The 21,287-nt window shown below is 36.7% G+C and overlaps 1 protein-coding gene across 2 annotated transcripts in view; it reads right to left on the reverse strand.

Annotated features, from left to right (window-relative positions):
* WAPL (WAPL cohesin release factor) overlaps window positions 1-21,287 on the reverse strand; it is a 79,023-nt gene that overhangs the window by 32,686 nt on the left and 25,050 nt on the right. Inside the window, exons 3-4 of one of the 2 annotated variants that reach the window (XM_055425308.2) lie at window positions 19,709-20,749; window positions 17,626-17,726 (exon numbers count right to left, since the gene is read on the reverse strand). In XM_055425308.2, coding sequence (XP_055281283.2) covers window positions 17,626-17,726; window positions 19,709-20,749 — 1,142 coding nt within the window. Of the gene's footprint in view, window positions 1-17,625; window positions 17,745-19,708; window positions 20,750-21,287 lie in introns of both variants that reach the window. The other variant, XM_055425307.2, reaches the window with a different exon arrangement.

The raw sequence follows: 21,287 nt of genomic DNA on the forward strand, positions 1-21,287 counted from the left end.
TGGGTCCCTGACAATACAGTAATTTGAAAACAGTCCAGAGATAAACAGTCAAGGACTGGTAAGCCAAAGAAAAATAAGCTAGCTACTGAAAACTTCAGCAATACGTGAACTGTGAAATTCCAGATGTTCAAGCTGGTTTTAGCAAAGGCAGAAGAACCAGAGATCAAATTGCCAACATCCGCTGGATCATCGAAAAAGCAAGAGAGTTCCAGAAAAACATCTATTTCTGCCTCATTGACTATGCCAAAGCCTTTGACTGTGTGGATCACAATAAACTGTGGACAATTTGGAAAGAGATGGGAACACCAGACCACCTGACCTGCCTCTTGAGAAACCTGTATGCAGGTCAGGAAGCAACAGTTAGCACTGGACATGGAACAACAGACTGGTTCCAAATAGGAAAAGGAGTACATCAAGGCTGTACATCACCCTGCTTATTTAACTGATATGCAGAGTACATCGTGAGAAACGCTGGGCTGGAAGAAGCACAAGCTGGAATCAAGATTGCCAGGAGAAATATCAATAACCTCAGATATGTAGATGACACCACCCTTTTGGCAGAAAGTGAAGAGGAACTAAAAAACCTCTTGATAAAAGTGAAAGAGGCGAATAAAAAAGTTGGCTTAAAGCTCAACATTCAGAAAACTAAGATCATGGCATCTGGTCCTATCACTTCATGGCAAATAGACGGGGAAACAGTGAAAACAGTATCAGACTTTATTTTGGGGGGCTCCAAAATCACTGCGGATGCTGACTGCAGCCATGAAACTAAAAGATGCTTACTCCTTGGAAGGGAAGTTATGACCAACCTAGACAGCATATTGGAGAAGGCAATGGCAACCCACTCCAGTACTCTTGCCTGGAAAATCCCATGGGGGGAGGAGCCTGGTAGGCTGCAGTCCGTGGGGTCGCTAAGAGTCAGACAAGACTGAGCGACTTCACTTTCACTTTTCATTTTCACGCACTGGAGAAGGAAATGGCAAGCCACTCCAGTGTTCTTGCCTGGAGAATCCCAGGGATGGGGGATCCTGGTGGGCTGCAGTCTATGGGGTCACACAGAGTCGGACACGACTGAAGCGACTTAGCAGCAGTAGCAACTGAAAACTAATTTGAGATTTCTTTTACATTAGCTAAGTCAAATGCTACTGAAATTAGTTAGGAATAAATAATGATAGGAATCTGACAAATTAATAAAATTTTGCAACATCAGACTTGTATATATGTATCCTACACACATATAATCTTAAAAATCTGAAGGATATAAAGAACATCTACAAGTATAGAACAAAGGAAAAACACAATCTAAAGTCAACTTTTCTTTTAATAAACCTGTCAATATATATACTCTGAGGAAGATCTCTATGAACTTCAGTTCAGTCAGTTCAGTTCAGTCGCTCAAGTCATGTCTGACTCTCCGCGACCCCATGAATCACAGCACGCCAGGCCTCCCTGTCCATCACCAACTCCCAGAGTTCACTCAAACTCTTACATGGTGCAATTTCTAAGAATCACTACTAAACAAAAATTTTAAAAGAAAGCTAAGTGCAAAAGTACACATATAGATACTACCTTTTACTATATAAGAAAGGGGAGAAATAAGAAAATTTGTGCTTGTTTTTATATAAAGAAATAGAGAAACGATAAAGCAGAGAACAATTAACAATTCCTGACCAGGGGTGGGTGATGGGATAGAACATTGCTCAACAAAGTGACCCTTCATTGAATTTACCTTTCTGTATAGTACTGACTTTTGGAAGCATGTTAATGCTGTGCATAATCAGTCAAATAAATTAAATAAATACAAATAAAAGGGAGAAAAAAATCTAAAAGTGAAAGCAAACCAGAACAAACAAACCTACTCACCATTCAAATGAACAGCAAATACAACGAAGGGAAGACAGAAAGCCCAAGAGACAGGCAGACAGAATTAATCTCAGTAACTTATGAGCACAGTATTTGTCTTTACACCTCCAGACAGGGAATGTAGGGCAGGACAAGTGCAGGATTACAAATAAATCCTAAACACATTAGTAGAGTTATTTATTATAGTGGAATGGACAAAGCAACTGTAACTATTTTAGACCTATTACAGGTTTGAGTAAAAGTGTTGATATTGTTGGGAGTCAAGACAGAAGCCAACAGAGAACCCTGTAGGGACGGGCTAATATTGAAGTTAGTGTGAACTCATGATTTCTAGAACAGATATGTGCAGGAAATCTATATGCATACATATGCAGGAATCTATATGCATTTAGATGCATATTTCCTATCTCCATCTCCAAAAAGGGCCAAGAAGTGAAGAGCAGGTCTACTATCCCAATCTTGGTCTCTACTCCTCACTAAAGGGAATAGAACTCCTCAGAGAATGGGCCTGATTCCAAGGCTGGAGCAGAGCACATATGAGATGAACCTCAAACACTGTGTTATGCCAAAAAGTAAGAAAGTGCTCACAGAATGATGAGGGTATATCACAGTGACAGAAGAGCCACACCAGCCACATCATGACAAATGTACTTATAAAATAAATAATGAATTATGAACCATTTTTAAAAAAAAGGTAGTGATTCATGAGTCCATAATGATAGAAATAAAACAACCAAACAAATAAAAATAAGTAAATAAATGGGAAAAGGGGTGGGTTGATGCTTACAGCAGTGTTGAGAACTGATTAAATGATTATTTTGCAAGCAGCACAGTTAAACACTGAATCAGAAAGGCATCATCATGCATATTAAATCCAAGAGTATGAAGAACAAAATAGTTGAAAGGTCTCTTCAAATACTGCATTTTAGTTACAATAGGAAGAAAATAATTATACAGCAATTATATAAGGGCCTACCCCTTTAACTGGGTGATTATAATTACACGTTATAAACATTACATGTTAAAAAACATCCATCCAGAGGTGGCACACTAAATAGAATACATCATCACTTACACAGTATTTCAGCCTAGAATGAATAACCTGAATCTAATCATGAAGAAACGTCAGATTAAACCAAAATGAGAAGCTATTTTTTAAAGGAAGGATCAGGGGAATGTCAATGTCATAAAAAACAGACTATAGCAATGTTCCTAGTTAAAAGAGACTAAAGACACAGCTAAACAGCTAAATAAAATACCTCACCCTAGACTGGATCCTGTACCACTGACAGGAAAATGCTACAAAGCACATTACTTTGCCAACTGACAAAACTGAAGCAACAGATTAGGTAAAAATACTGGAACAATGTTAAACTTACTAATGACTACTATGATGTGGACATTAACTAGAAAATACACACTGTATTTAGAAGTAAAGGGCTAATGATACACATGTACATACACAAACTCACCCTTAAATATTCAGAACAAACGAAAACGCAAATATTAAGATAATCAGGGTAAGGAATGTTCATTGTACTATATTATTTTTGTGACTCTTCTGTAATTTTTAAATTATTTCCAAATATAAACTATTTTAAAAATTATTTCCAAATAAAAATATTTTAAAAATTTAAAAATTCCCTCAGAAAACTTGTAAAATAGAAAAGGTATAAATCACCATTCTATCAGTTAATACTTTAATTTCCATGAAACAACTCAATCAAATTCAGACAAGAGTAAAAGAAAGAAATCAGAGTAATAAAAAGAATAATTCAACTTTAATATAGGCAATCGCTACAAAATGGGAAGGAATAAAGATATCCTTAAAATGTTAAACAGTCCATCACAACAAATGAAAGTTCAACAGCAATATTTCTCAGCTGAAGCATAGAAAAAGATGAGAACATAACCTATACCTTGCCCAAAGTTAGTTAAGAGTCTTCTATTTTTAATGGTTTTTCCCTAAAAAGTCAATCCCTGACAATCTTCTTTGCCCTGACTTCTAAGAAGCTCATAGTTGTATTTGTGGTAGGTCCCTAAGAAATCCATCAAGACCAAAGGGCTTGAAGTTTGGCTTCGACTCATCTAATCTTTAGGGCTTCCCTGGTGGCTCAGACAGTAAAAAATCTGCCTGCAATACAAGAGACTTGGTTCAATCCCTGGGTTGGGAAGATCCCTGGAGAAGGGAATGACTACCCACACTCCAGTATTCTTGCCTGGAACATCCCATGGACAGAGGAGCCTGGAGGGTGCAGTCCATGGGGTCACAAAGAGTTGGACACAACTGAGTGACTAACACATTTATACTTAGCACAATTTCCTCCTGGTTATTTTTCAACCTGGTTCTACCAAATTCACCTCTGTACACTATAAAAACAGATCTAGAAACAATACAGATGACGGAATTAGGTGACAAAGGATATTGAAAATAACTGTAACCATATTCCACATAGGTAAAAAAGGGAAACAATTAAGTAGAAAAGGAAGATATAAAATAGACCCAAACTAAACTTTCAGCAAAGAAAATTACTAATAATTGGGATTAATAGCTGACTAGAAGGCAATGGCAACCCACTCCAGTACTCTTGCCTGGAAAATCCCATGGATGGAGGAGCCTGATAGGCTGCAGTCGGACAGGACTGAGCGACTTTGCTTTCACTTTTCACTTTCACGCATTGGAGAAGGAAATGGCAACCCACTCCAGTGTTCCTGCCTGGAGAATCCCAGGGATGGGGGAGCCTGGTGGGCTGCCGTCTATGGGGTCGCACAGAGTCAGACACGACTGAAGCGACTTAGCAGCAGGCAGCGGGTAGCTCAAACAGTAAAGAATCTGCCTGTAATGAGGGAGACCTGGGTTCAATCCCTGGGTTGGGAGCATCCCCTGGAGAAGGGCATGGCAACCCACTCCAGTTCTTGCCTGGAGAATTCCATGGACAAAGGAGCCTGGTGGGCTACAGTCCATGGATTCACAGTCGGATACGATTTAGCGACTAACACACACAATGTTTAAGAACCTGAAAATGGTCAACAGAAAACTATCTAACCAAATGAAACCAAGACTGAAAAAATTAAAAAGATGGACAGAATGGCAGCACACACTGGGAAAAGTTTCATCAAGCCCAATAAATAAATGAGAAGGTAAAAATTAACTCCCTTCACAGATAGCACCACTTTGCCCTGAACTTCTCAAATACTATTTCATTTAAATTTCACCTAAACTCCCCAGTTCCCCCAAAATCCTTTTCTTTGGTAAGATCCCCTGTGAGTGTCTGCTGTACAGTATCCTTTACTGCAGTAAGTCAATAAGCCTGATTCTGTTAGACTACAGGCTATCTCTGCTGATTTTAGGCTGATTCAAAGCAAGACCAGTCCCCAGAGGCGGGGAAAGAGCCAAAAACTACTACAAGAATATTGGCTAAAATTTCCCCAAATTTGACACTGACCAATTGTCAAATATTTTTTAAAAAAGTAAATATTTAGTACTATACACATTCTTTGGCCTCCCTGATAGCTCAGTTGGTAAAGAATCCACCTGCAATGCAGGAGATCCCAGTTCGATTCCAGGGTCGGGAAGATCCCCCGGAGAAGGGATAGGCTACCCACTCCAGTATTCGTGGGGTTCCCTGGTGGCTCAGCTGGTAAAGAAACCACATGCAATGCAGGAGACCTGGGTTCGATCCCTGGGTTGGGAGGATCCCCTGAAGAAGGGATAGGCTACCCACTCCAGTATTCTGGCCTGGAGAATTTAGTCTGTATAATCCATGGAGTCACAAAGAGTTGGACACGACTAAGCAACTTTCACTTCACTTCAATACACACATTCTTTACAGAAAGATACTTCCAAAAATCTTAGAAATAAACACTTATGAACACTTTCTGTAGCTCAGACACTAGGAACTTAATGCTGGGGGAAAAAATATATGGTCCCCATCCTCAAAAAACTCCCAGTATTATACATCTGATGCTAATTTATGGTCACATCATTAGTATGAAGTCATAGGAGTATCAATAAGTTCAGCAAAGAGTCTTCTAGATGTCAGAAGCCCAATGAACTCTAAATAAAATGTATTACAAATTGGAAAACCAAAATCCAAACTATAAACACCTTAAAACACACACACTCTGTCTCTCTGTATGTTTAAGTGTCAAATGTAGGTCAGAATTCCCATGCTCTTGATTAACTCATGGCTGCTGCTGCTAAGTCACTTCAGTTTTCTAGGAAATAAGCTATAGTGAAATATTTTGAATTTTCCAATTTTAAAGGAACTTGAACTAAAGAAAACAAAAAGATTAATGGTACTTTTATGTCTTATTAAAATCCTCCCAGAATAAAATATTAAAGAAAAAAAACCACCAGAATTAGATCACATAGAGAAAATAACTTACATTTTCCTACATCTTTACAGAATGTAGATCAATGATTTAAGTACCTGGTTTAATGTTTAAGTTAAATATTACCTATATAAAAGGAAGAGAGATAGGCTTGCTTTGGAATAAATATGAAATACTAAAACGACTCAAAAGTTTCCATGGGGAAAAACATTCTATTACCTTACTTTCTAAGACATCTTTCTCCTTTTCATACTCCCAGTACTTAGCACTGTGAAATGCATGTAGTTATGTGAATTAAAACAATGACAAAGAAAAGCAAACTAAAACTGACCCTCTTCCACACCCAGGTTCAACCAGAACAAACTCAGCTTCAACAACTCTTTGACTCACCAATCTGGGAACAGTGGCTTTTTATTTTTATGCTCTGGCCAACAACCCTCTCATCTGCAGACCAATGGCCAGAGTCTCTTTTTCAGGCTTCAAATTCATCTATGTCTCAGGTTTCTAGTCCATGAGAATATAGTAAATCTCATACTGTTTTGATAACTGAATCCCAGGATGGTCAATAAATCCCCAGACACAGAACAAAGGTAACCAACAATGTGAAGAAAAATAAGCTGCTTCATCAGAGTTCTGTTAGAGAAGGATACTATAAATAAACATCTGTTCTTGAGTGAGAGGTGTCCTTTAAAAACCACTTCAACTTTAAGATTCTGGTTTTAAGTTGATTGACAACCTATATAAACTCATTTTACAAAACAAAACAAAAAAAAAAGTTTGCAAAATTATAAAAACTACACTTTAAAACTGCAACTTTACACAATTTTAACTTTCAAATACAGTTAAGTTTATTACCAAGCTGATAATCAAGTTTTAATTTACTTACCCAAAAACCTACTATCCTGTGTCATATTGAAAAACAGAAGGGAAGAAAAAAAAAGTCCAAAATGTTCCTTTGAGAGTCAAACAAAAGACACTACCAGATGGGCCCAGCATAAAACCACAGGGAAATGATGCAAGTGAAGGTATAAATATTTGAGAACTGAAACTGAGACTGACATTATGGTTAGTTTCATCAATGACCCAGCAATAATCTTAACTGACAAAATAAGATAGCCAAAGCCTAAGGTAAAATATAAGCACGGAAGGTTAGTTGGGATGATTATATGGATAATCCCTTAGGAAGAGAGCAAACTGGCAACAGCTGAATGGAAAGTTATCGAAATCAAACAAAGAGCAGATTAGGCAAAAGAAATGATCTAGTTTCTCAGCACATACATGGCAATAACAAATAATGGAATTCAGGGAAACTAGAGCCAGTGATCAGAAATAAGACAGCACTGAAAAACAAAAATTTTAATTACCAAATGATCAAGTAAAAGCATACACAGAAAGAACAGGTACTTAAAACCATGTTTATTACAACCTAATCCTTCAAACCATGTCTTTACTTTTTCTGCCTTCCAAGTGACAACTTTTCTGAATAATCATTTTAAATGTTCTTACCAGAAATTTTCTTTACCTTTCTCATCTTCCTGACACATTTTTCACCCAGCCAGCCCTCAATTCTGTTATGAACAACCCTTCTTTACATTCCTGGTGAAGTTGGGGAAAATTCTCACTGCCAGCAAGCTTACAGAAAGTTAATGTTTTCTAACATGGGAAAAGAGGTAGAGGAAAGTGGGACCTCTCAGCTAGTGGCACTAAAGTTGAGGAGATGGCCTGTGTGGTCAGGAAACTGGCTATATACAAAAGGACAGTATTAAGGATACTGGGAACCAGATTCCTCAATACCAGAAAAGAGAAGTAAAATGCGGAAAGCGGGAAGGCTAGAATAAAACACGGTGTTGAACTAGAATTGGAGGTATTTAGTGTGAACTGATGTTTCTAAAAATACAGAGATATAAAATAAATATTTGTCTGTGTGGTGGATGCTAGGTGTGACAGAGAGGAAGAAAATGCATATATTCACATGTTTCCTTGCTCTGCTGACTCAAAGTAGGCCTAGAAGCAATGACACACCAAAAGAAATGACCATACCTTGGGACCAGATTTTATTTTTAAAGATCATTCTCCATTAAGAAAACAGGGGATCCTGGAGAAATGGCTGATTCCAGGTCTGAGAATTCACAAGCCCTGAACATCTTAGTGTGTCATTAGTAAGGAAATGCAAAATGGTGGGTCATGTTAAAAGTCAGTTTGAAAAAGCACCCACAGGCCAAATCTAAGCAAACCTGAGTACTGAAACAATGATAGTACTATTTAAATAAATAGCAGTAACAAATGACTGAATAAAACAGAAATCCATGTTCATATTGACATAAAGAAATTAATATATAAATGAATATGTAATAATGAATACATAATGTATATACAAGAATATATAAATATACATATTCTTGTATATACATGAGTGAGAGGGGAAAAAAAAATCTACCTTACAGCAGAAGGCCAACTAATAACAACTATGGAAGGAACAATACAATTAAAAGGAAAAAAAACACTCAACAACAGAGTAAAGACTGCTTCATGAAAAACTCAATGCTAAAGCTAGTAGGTAGGGTTTCCCTGGTGGCTCAGTGGTAAAGAATCCGCCCACCAATTCAAGAGACACCTGCTTGATCCCTGACCCAGGAAGATACCACATGCTGTAGAGCAACTAAGCCCATGAGCCACAACTACTGAGCCTGTGTTCTGAGCCCAGGAGCCTCAACTAACTGAGCCCACATGCTGCAACTATTGAAGCCCACGTGCCCTAAAGTCCATGCTCAGCAGTAAGAGAAACCACCGCAATAGGAAGCCTATGTACTGTAATGAAGAGTACACACCTGCTCACCCCAACTAGAGAAGAGCCCACACAGAAACGACCCAGCACAACCAAAAATTAAATTTTTAAAAAAAACTAGTGGGTAAAAGCTTGATAAGGAGTTGAAGAACCTGACATACTTCAGGGGATAGTTAACATATATAGTTATGATACAGACTGACAGTGTGTGCTACCTGGTATGATGCGGTAAAAACAGAGCATCTCTTCTTAGGTATTTCCACCAAATACACATAACCTAAATCTAACCACAAGAAAACATCAGATAAGCACAAATTGAGGGACATTCAACAAATAACTAATCTTAACTCTTCAAAAATGTCAAAGCCATGGGAAGACTAGGAAAGAAACAGATATTCCAAACTGAAGAAAGATGGAGATTTGTGACAACTAAATACAACATGTGATTCAGGATTGCATCATAGGAGATCGGGGAGGGGTGGGATTTGTTCTGTTTTATAAAGGCCATTATTCAGACAATTGGGAAAACTGAACAGGATATGTGGATTACACTGAATTACTGTATCAGTGTTATTAACTACACAGTTTTGATGGGTATACTATAGCTATACAGTAAAGTACTCTCATTTCTATAAACTAAGGTATTGTGTTAGCCAACGCAATACCTGATGCTGGGAAAAAATTGAAGGCAGGAGGAGAAGGGGACGACAGAGGATGAGATGGTTGGATGGCATCACCGACTCAATGGACATGAGTTTGAGCAAGCTCCAGGATTTGGTGATGGGCAGGGAAGCCTGGCATGCTGCAGTCCATGGGGTCGCAAAGAGTCAGACATGACTGAGCAACTGAACTGAACTGAACCCAATATTTCGGAGTAATCAGCATTAAGTTTGCAACGTATTCTCAAGCCATACATGACAGGGGGGCCCATTTAGAACCCCACAGGACATTTAGTAGTTTCCAAGACATTTCTGGTTGAAAACAGGGGCATGGGGGTAGGGGAGGAATGGGACCAGCCATCTGTTGGACAGAGGCCAGAAATGTTGCTAAATATTCTCCAATGTACAGGGCTACCCTCCATAACAAAGATTTACTCAATCCAAAACACCCAAGAAAGCCTGATAGGTAAGGAGGAAAATTTGCCACTGCAAGACGTGGGCCACCTTTCCACCACTCAGAAATGAGGTCATTAATGACTTTAATCAGATTAGAGAAGACCCAGATACTCTCACTGACCTATCAGTCATACCAGTGAATACCAGGGGGTATTCCTCTTATAGTGGAGAAATGGAGCAACTGCTGAGAACACTTCCTACACCCACTACCTAGTGACCCCTCCTTTCCTTTTTCTCTGGAGATCTGGGGGGTAACCTACATAAAAACTCCTTGAAGAACTGAGCTTGTCTTTTTTACATCAAAAACAGGAATCATAATTTCATATATATGAAACAAATCTATTCTTTCCACTGAATTTATAAATGCTTAAAACTTTGATCCCATTTATTTGCTCTACTTCTTTACAATCACTGAAACTCAATAGGTTAAATTTCTGTTTTTTCTGTTTCTCAATGGTTCTCTCCTTTTAAACAATTCAAGTAGTTCTTTAGTTGTCTTGAAGACAAATGGATGACCTATTTCTTATTAAGACCTAAGGATTTTATACTGCTTAGCTTCTTGTTGCTCTCTTGCTGACGTAGGCTTCTAAATTTTTAAGATATTTTCATAAGGATACGTAATTTCCATGGGATCTAAAGCATTATTATTACTTTTCATTGAAGTACTGTAACACTCAGGATCAAAATCTCTTTTTTGAAGCTTACTGACCCACCTAAACAGTAGTAATATCTAAGTGAAAAAATTCTGACACAATTCCACTTAAAAAGGGGCAAACCTTTCACTAGGAGGTTAAAAATGAAATTAAAAGTTTACTGAAGCCTCTTCGGGGATTAAATCAGCACTACTGTTTCAAGGCAGGGCTCTTTCAAATGAGTTCAAACTCATAGCTCTTTTGGTTTCATAAACTAATAATGATCTTCTTAATTTTCTTCTGACATTATCTATCAACAGTAAATAGGTCTTCTGCCTACTTGGTTGTATGACCTGATTTACTTTAGGCCAGAGAGATTCCTTCATAATTGGGTCAAGTACATGTACACTGCTGCCTCCTAAGTCATGCTAGTAGCAAAGAAATGAATCCAACATAAAGTTTAAAACTAAGTTAAAGAAATGAAGTTAAGTACAAATGAACTCGAATACTGAATTAAAATACACACGATAAAAATTACTTCAAAACGTTCAAACACTACAGCAGAAACACAACATATACTCCAGTAAAATTAAAAAACAAACCTTTTGAACACATTACTATCATTTCATCCTTAGAGATATAATTTAAAGACAAAAGGAACTAGAAAGAAATCGCAAACTTCTTTCAGTGTATTTACTGTTCATAGTAATACTGGTATTATAATTTAAAAAGTAATGTGTACTATAGAATAAACCAAGAAAGCAAAGTACAAAATTCTGAAATGTTAAATCTGAAACTATCAATATGAACTCAGTTTATTTTCAATATATTTCATAGCTGTATCCAATGAACGAGTCTAGAAGCAATGAATACACACAGCACTTAGTTCTGGGTTTCTAAGTACTAATCCCCACAGAAAGAACTGATCTTTAGAGGAATGAATGATTCCATGACTGAAAGTAAACTCTGGGTCACCATCTGTGCAGAAAGTGAAAAAAGTGCTCAAAGATGATGGGGCTATAATCGAAAGGATACAAGAAATAGCTTGAAATCGTTGTGTTGGCCAAATCTAATGGGGAATAGAATATTCACATGGCGCCAAAGTAACACCCAGAAGCTTACTAAGGAAATTATAAAAGGAAAAATATACTTTTATTTCTGAGGATCCAGTGATCACAACTGGATAGTTGTGTAGGTAGTCATCTATCCAGTACTTCAGTAGGTAGTCAATATTAAGTAGAATAACCAGGTGTTACACAGCTTCCTCATGCGACGAGTTGACTCACTGGAAAAGACTGATGCTGGGAAAGGTTGGGGGCGGGAGGAGAAGGGGACAACAGAGAATGAGATGGCTGGATGGCATCACCGACTCTGTGGACATGAGTGTGAGTGAACTCCGGGAGTTGGTGATGGACAGGGAGGCCTGGCGTGCTGTCATTCATGGGGTCGCGGAGAGTCGGACACGACTGAGCGACTGAACTGAACTGAACACAGCTTCCAATGTGATACAACATACACAATATTACTTTTGAGGTATTCTTGCCAAAACATGTTTAACCTCAGCCTAATCAAACATACAGACTTAATTCCAGTGTTCTATGACACTATACTATTTTAATACAGTGGGGTAATGACTTGTATCATCAGGAAACAATCAAGTAAATTCTGAATGTGAAAACACTCTACAAGACAGATACCCTAGTCTCTTTAAAAAAAGAAAAAAAAAATCACTGTCATGGGGAATTTTAAAAAGATGAAGAGACTGCTCAAGATTAAAGAGACAACAAGTAAATCAGTTAATTTTGGGGGAAAAAACCTATGTCTCATTTTAGAGACAGTTGAGAAAAACTGAATATGGACTGAATATCAGATTATATCAAAGAATTACTAATCATATAACCACAGTTAGGTATGAAGACTGTCCTTTTTCTTGAGAAATGCATGTGATCCACAACTCCACTACTTACTTTCAAATAGGGTAAAATGTTATGTAATACACATATGCACACACACACACATACACACATGAAAAGAGGGAAGAAGAAGGTGCCTTTGTGTGTAACTGTAACAACTGAAGGGGTCAATCTAGGTAGAGGAATATGATATTCATCACATTGCTTTTTTCACATCTTGTGTAACTTTTAACTTTTTCATAATAAAAAGTTGAGGGAGGGGAAAATAAGGTAAGATATTGTAAATCAGAAGTTTTCAAACTGGTCCATGGACATCTAGGAATCCAGGAAACTTTCAGAGTATCTACAAAGAAAAATCCATTTTCAGAAAAATAATATGTTGTCTGCCCTTTTCACTGTTGATATTTGTAGGGATGGTGCAAAAGCATTGCTGGGTAAAGCTGTTGATGTCTTAGCATGAATCAAGGTAGGGGCTCTGAACTGTATATAAGTAGTTATATTCTTCAATGCTACATATTCCAGAGTTATAAAATAAAATGCCAGTTTCAAACTAACATACACTGTAAAGCAACTACACCCCAAAGAAAAATAAATCAAAATAAAATGCCACTGTCACATAAGAAAAAAGCCCTTGATGAATTAGGTAAAATTACTGATTAAATTGTAACTCTTAAGTGCACTAATGATCTATGTGAGAAAAATCAGTGTACCTAAAACACTTCTGTTGCATACAAAGTGTGGCTGTATCAAAGAAAAAACACTATTTACTGCTCAAGTTTCAAGCTGAACTAGCTACTTTTTTTCTGAACACCATTCTTTATTTGAAAGACCGACAAACTGCTTATATAGAGCTGGGTGTTAGGCAGACATTTTCTCAAAAATGAACAAAGTAGACCTGTCACTGCCAGTCATTTTCCCTGAAGTATTTTCTGCCAATGAAAAAAATGTCAACTTTTAAGCAAAAACTAAAACTTTTGGAGAACTTTTATCTACTATTGTGAACTTGACAGCTTCAGTTTGACAGTGATATTTTGGTACTGTATAATACAGTGTGTCATCATATGAAAGCTGGGATAAACCAGTGTAATCAGTATTTTCCAAAAGACCAATGTATGATGTTATAAAACACTTGTGCGTAAAAGATTCATTCAAAAGCAGGACAGACCAATAGATTTTAATATAACAGTATGAAAAGTTCACTGGCATGGTTTTAGAGTCCAAGCTTCAATTAATCTTTAAGTAACTCCCGCTTGTTGCGTTTTGATGTAGTATCAAAGCAGAATGTCCATGATTACCTGAAAAAGCTATTTAAAATACTGTTAGGCTAGAATGTCTTCATACTTTTCAACTAAAACAATATAGTAAAAAGTACTGAGTGTAGAGGATATGAGGCTCTAGCTGCTTCTTAAAAAAATTTTATTGACGTATAGTTGATTTATAATGCTGTGTTATTTTCTGTTGTACAACAAAGTGACTCAGTTATACATATATATTCTTTTTCATATTCTTTTCCATTATGGTTTATCATAGGATACTAGATATAGTTCCCTGTGCTAAAGAGTAAAACCTTGCTGTTTATCCATCCTAAACAGACTAGTTTGCATCTGCTAATCCCAAAGAACCAGAGATCAAATTTCCAACATCTGTTAGATCTTAGAAAAAGCAAGGGAATTCCAGAAAAACATCTACTTCTGCCTCATTGACTATGCTAAAGCCTTTGTGTGAATCACAACAAACTGGAAAATCCTTAAAAGAGAATGGGAATAACACACCACCTACCTGCCTCCTGAGAAGCCTGTATGCAGGTCAAGAAGCAACAGTTAGAACTGGACATGGAACAACAGACTGGTTCCAAATTGGGAAAGGAGTACATCAAGGCTGTATACTGTCACCCTACTTATTTAACTTACAATACAGAGCACATCATGCAAAACGCTGGGCTGGTTGAGTCACAAACTGGCATCAAGATTGCTGGGAGAAATATCAACAACCTCAGATATACGATGACACAACTCTAATCACAGAAAGCGAAGAGGAACTAAAGAGCCTCTTGATGAAGGTGAAAGAAAGTGAAAAAGCTGGCTTAAAACTCAACATTCAAAAAATGAAGATCAAGACATCCAGTCCCATCACTTCATGGCAAATAGATGGGGAAACAATGGAAATAGAGACAGACTTTATTTTCTTGGGGTCCAAAATTATTGCAGATGGTGGCTGTAGCCATGAAATTAAAAGACGCTTGCTCCTTGAAAGAAAAGCTGTGACAAACCTAGACAGCCTATTAAAAAGCAGAGACATTACTTTGCCAACAAAGGTCCAAATAATCCAAGTTATGTTTTTTCCAGTGAGAGCTGGACCATAAAGAAAATTGAGAGGCAAAAATTGATGCTTCTGAATGCTGCTGGAGAAGATTCTTGAGAGTCCCTTGGACAACAAATAGATCAAACCAATCAATATTAACAGAAATCAACCCTGAATATTCATTGAAGTACTGATGCTGAAGCTCCATACTTCAGCCACCTGATGCAAACAGCCGACTCATTAGACTGAGGGCAGGATGAGAAGAGAGTGAAAAAAAATAGATGGTTGAATGGCGTCACCGATTCAATGGACATGAGTTGAGCAAACTTCAGGAAACAGTGAACAACAGGGAATCCTGGCATGCTGCAGCATGGAGTCACAAAAAGTCAGACACAACTTAGTGACTGAACAACAACAATCCTGAAGAATCTAGCTGTCTTTTATTAAGCCAAACTTTATAAAAAGATCTGCAAAAAATGTAAAACACTGCTACTAATCTCACTTCTTGTTTTAAGAAAATAATTCTCACTAAAATGCTATATTAATAACAAATCATTATTATTTTAAGTGAATTATAAGTATCTTTGATATATTTTCATTTTTAACTTGGTAAATACTGGTAAATATATATAATCAAAATCTCTTTGGGATTCTCAGTAAAGACTGTAAAGCAGTCCTGAGACCAAAAAACGTGGTAACTTTCACACCAGAAATCAACACATGCCATACACAATTTTAGAAATCAAACTCTCACCTAAGAATTAAGGACCACAGTCATTACACCACTCTACCAAAGCCCCTGGCTCCACAGCAAGTTAGCGCCACTGAAATTAGCATTAAACACTTTTTTTTCCCCTGCTGGGAGGTGGGTACATGGGGGTACAAAAGTATAACACAATCACTCTGAAAAGATTCCTAACTGTCTCTTCAGAGGTGAAAGAATTAAAAATAAAATGAGGCCAGATAATATAGACACACTCAATTTTTAGTTGCTTAAAAGTAGTTTAATCTACAATAACAAAACTACATAACATTATATAAGCTATTTAAGTAAAGGAATTTTTAAATATAAATGTAAAGTCAAGCAAATTATTCTCAATACCTATGCAGGACCATATTTAAAAGACTTATAAAATGCATAAGAATGAACTTACCCTTAACACTATATACAAAAATTAACTCAAAATGAATCAATGACGTAAATGTAAAACTTAAAACTATAAAACTTAGAAGAAAACACAGGTGAAAAGGTAGACATCCAATTTCACAATGATTTTAAATGACACCAAAAGTGTGGGTAACAAAAGAAAAAAAAAGATAAATTGGACTTCACTGATATTAAAGCACACTATCAAGAAAGAGACAACTCACAGTATAAGAACGTTTATGTGCAAATTATATATCTAATGAGGCGTTAATATATAAAGAGCTCCTATAACTCAACAAAAAAACCAAACAACTTAATTAAAAATTGGGCACTAAATAGACATTTCTCTAAAAAGGTGTAAAAATGTCCAATAAGTACATGAAAAGATGCTCAACATCATTAATTAGTAAAATATAAATCAAACCACAATGAGATACTATTTCCCACACATTAGGATAGCTATTATCAGAAAACTCAGACAACATGTTGGTGAGGATATGGAAAAATTGGAAACCTTACACACTACTAAGAATATAAAAATGGTGCAATCAAGGTGGAAAAGTCTGGCAGTAAAACATAGACCTGGGCGCCCATTGTGGCTCAGTGATAAAGAATCTGCCTGCCAATGCCAGGAGGCACAAATTCAATACCTGGTCCATGAAGATCCCACAAGCTGTGGGACAACTACTCGTGGCCCAGGTGCCACAACTACTGAGACCATGTTCTAGAGCCTGGGAGCCACAACTGCTGAGCCCACGACACAACTACTGAAGCCTGAACATTCTAGAGCATGTGCTCCACAAGAAAAGCTGCTTCAATGAGAAACGTGTACACTGCAACTAGGTAGTAGGCCCTGCTTGCCACAACTAAAGTTCACACAGCAATAAAGGACCCAGCACAGCCCGATAAATAAATATTAAAAAAAAAAAAAGACACAGACCTACCATATGTTCTAAAAATTCCACTCCTAGATATCCAAACCAGTTGAAAGCAGGGACTCAAAACAGCCAAAAAGTGAGAACCACCCAAGTGTCCATCTACAGATGAGTAAGTAAACAAAATGTGGTATATACATACACTGTAATTATTTAGCCATAAAAAACAAACAACATCCTACAACAGGGATGGAACACCTTGAGAATAAATGCATAGTGAAATAAGCCAGACACAAATAGACAAACATTGTGTGACTCCACTTACATGAGCTACCTAGAATAGGGAAACTTATAGACAGAAAGAAAAATAGTATTTACCAGGGGTTGGGCAGGTCAAGGTGGAGTTATCATTTAATGGAGTTTTGTTAATGGTTAATGTCACTGAATTGTATACTTGCATATAATAAAAGAGTATGTTATGTATGTTTTACCACACTTGAAAACATGGTAACAATGCTTTTACAAAATGACTTCCATATAGCCTTTGAAAGACAAAATTATATTGCCATGATGTTTGTTGGTAATTTTCAAATTAAAAAATTGAAGAGTTAAGCCCTCCAACAACAAATAATACAAATCACTGACAGGGCTTTACTTACCCGTTTGGGGCCACTAAAAATCTTTCTGGTATTTTCCTTTGATTTATCTCCTTGTTTATTCGGAGGCTTCTTCACACTTTCAGGCACACCAGGCAAGTCCTCTGTAAAATCCAAGTTTTCTGAAATGGTAATCAAAACTAGCTAGCTTTCTAATATTTCAAATTATCTACCAGAAAACTTAATGAACATTATGGGGAGAAAGAAGCATACTGTGGGGAGGAAAAGATAAAATAAAAACAACACACAGCTGACAAAATACTCCAATGATATTATTCTCACTCTCCCATACTCACTCCCTGCTTGTACCCTACTCTAGAAGAAAATCAGAAACTTAGTTGCAGTGTATGTGCTCCAATTTTATCAGCAAAATCAATTCTTTCCCAGAATAATTTGTTCTTCAAACGTTCATATTACTGCTCGTTATCTATCAACATTAAAAGTGGCAGTCTAGTTTAAAATACACACATGCACACACCAACAGGTGACATATACCTGTAACATTTTTCTAGAATTAAAGTACACTGAATCATGTTGGCCCTCAAGGAATGCCTGCTTAACATCCACAGAAACCACATTAAAAAAAAAAAAAGGATATAGCTATCCTTGGCAAAAGACAGAATGACCTAGTACAATGTAGTTCAATGGTCTGTGGCGTTCTCACAAAACCAACCAAAAGATTAATTTCCAAATGGCTGTATTTTTTCCCTAGCCTAAACAAAAAAAAAGAGGGAAAAAAAAAAGGGAGACTTTTCTCTATCCTAACTCTTAAAACTGTTTGCTGTTTCAAACACTGTGTGAAGACTTAGATTCCAACTTTCAATATATCAATCAAATGGTCTCTAATTTTTAAACGTTATTTGGTATCAACTTGACCTTTCTGAAAGAGAGTCTAATGATTTAGGATAACTTGCTATCAAGGTTAGCACAGAAGCTAACTAAGTAGGTTGTTAGCAGGACAGGAGTTCAGGTTTCAGTATTCAGTTACAATCATCCTCCTGAGAAAGCAAATGTAAAGCTGTCTGCCCAGTCACAGCTCAAGTGACTAGCAAAGACGCAGCAGACTTCATTTCTTCAGAAGGGATTCAAGACAACAAGGGATTCATTCAAGGGATGAATTCTGAAAATCGTCTTATTTTTTCCAGTGGGGAGTAAGACTAGGCTGCTAGGGGGTACTCCTGCATAATTTTAGTTTTGAAATTAAGAATGATTCTAATCTAGCAAAATTATTTTTAGGTCAACTGAAGCAAAATGGTAAGTAGTCTCAAGTATGACATACTCTATGAGAGAATCTAGACACAGAAATATGATAGCTCTAATTCATCATGATTCTTGTTCTATGACCCTAAAAGGACAAAAGCTTTAACAAGAAAACCAATATAAGAAAAATGTATTTGGTTAAATATAAATAAATATAAGCCCCTGTATCGCAGAGGCTTTCACATACTCTTCCTCCAGTCAATTCACATCTAATGTTCTTGTCAAGTAGTGACTTACTCATAGCAAGGCTAACCTATTTCTTTTGTCTTTCAGTGGAGACTATCAACTCCTCAAGTCATTACGAGTCCCTTAAGGGACAAATTAATTTCACTGATACGTAAAAACATTTAGCATCTTTCAATTTTATTAAGTCAACTTACAAGGGTGATCCTTAAGATTAAGATTTAATCTTAACTTTATAAATTTAAGGTATTTCCCTCATTTCAACCATCTAATATCAATACAATTCTACATGACCAAAGTCTATCCTTCTGTCTCCATTGGGTTTAGTTCTTCAAAGTTAAAACATCAAGATGTTTGGTATCTCTGTGTACACACAAATATACACAATTTAAAAATTCTTAAGTGCTAACGGCAGAATTAAAATACAAATATGAAAAGACTCCTCAATTTACAAATTGGTTCCTTACAAGGTGGGTCTTTATTTATATTTAAAATGCTATATCCTTAGATAAGGTAATCTTTGGCACTACATAGTTATTTCTGTTGAAATTACATGTAGTAACAAGTTACAAGCTATCCAGGAGAAAACTAAGTATTATTTAAGCCTTAAAAACACATTTACTTTTAATTTTTTAAGTCTTACCTGCATTATTAGAACTAGGCTGACTGTCCTGGGAATTATCATTGCTTTCTGGAGGAGGCTGCAAGGAGGGTGATGCAGCTGTTTTAGTTCTTTTTTTGCTTGTCTTTCTTTCCACTGGACAGTCATCATCTTCATCATCTTCACTTTCACTGAGATCATCAAAGCCAAAATACTTAATTTTGTAGTTAGAACTCCCAGAACCTCCCTCATCACCTCCTGTCTCATCATGATCTTCAAAACCAAAAAATTCAAGTTTAACATCCTTTTTAGATTTAGTATTACTAGGTCGAAATCTAGTAGTGGTCTTAGATGTTGCAATATCTGCTTTTTTTCTTAGCCGGCCAGCTTCTCCCAGATCTGCAGGAGTTGAAGCAGTGAACTCATCCATGCTGCGTTCCATAGTATCCTGTATGGTAACATTACAAACTGACAAGCAAGATGGATGTAAAACAGTATAATCTCTAGTCCGTCCAACTGTCCCTCTAAAACTGGTCCCACAACTTACACTGCCTTTCTTTGCCTGATTCAGGCCATCTTTACTTGATTCACTGTTTGCTTTGGCTAAGGCCTGACTGGTGCCGTCCATTAGCTTATCAAAATTCGATGCTCCTTGTGAGGATTTTGCTTTATTGGCCCTACAGTACGTCCTACAGTTGCTTGGCCTAAGAACACTTTGCATCATGTCTTCCTCAATGGCTTCGTTTAGATTTTCCAACCGATTTTTAAAATCCTCATCCTTCATCTCCAAAAGAGGATCACTATCCAGATTTAAAATACAATCTTCGGATCTGCTGTCTTCAAAATCATTATCCCATTCATATAAACCAGTTCTTACAGATCCCTTGATTGACGATGTTTCTGATGGCGATTCTGACCTTTTTCCAAGTTGGGAATTCCAAGTATCATTTTCCTTGATTTCATCAGCTTTGTATCCAGAAGCCACTGAAGTTTCTGCGTTGTGTTTCTTAGTACTGTCTTCAGCATTTTTGTAAATATGGTGACTATTCTTTTCATGTTCTTCACTAAAGTTCTCCACTTTATCTATAAAAATGAAAAATAGGTCAAAGGATAAAAATATGAGTGGTATCAATGTAAAAGTTAATAAAAGGGACATTTGGTTAATTAATGGAAGTCATTTAATTTTGAAATAATTTCAATAATTTCAAATTGTGGAAAAAATAAATGTTCATGTATCCGACAATTTATCCTTCGACCTTTTCAGTATATAGCTCTCATGTCTTCTAGTGACTTCTCCCTAGGCATCCAAGTCCCTTCAAATTGTTACCCTCAATTTAAGAGATTTCAGCAGTGTTAAACAACAGGATCAATTCAGAATACACATAATCAAACCTTCTCAGAGGTACAATGGATTTTTCAAACAAAAATGCTTAAACTAAAAATTATTTAGTAGAACCTAAACAATGTAACACAATTAATGAAGACATTCTGGCAGTACCTATTTCTCTGGAGTAGAGTTGCCCATATGGCATGTCAGTACTTTCTAGAAAGTTCCAGATTCAGATTTCTGTAGTCAACTCTGCTTTTCATTCCTTCTTCTAATCGTAAAAGCCATATAATT

This window comes from Moschus berezovskii, chromosome 12, assembly GCF_049115385.1.
Source record: "Moschus berezovskii isolate FMDL1 chromosome 12, NW_MosBer_1.0, whole genome shotgun sequence".
Lineage (NCBI taxonomy): Eukaryota > Metazoa > Chordata > Mammalia > Artiodactyla > Moschidae > Moschus > Moschus berezovskii.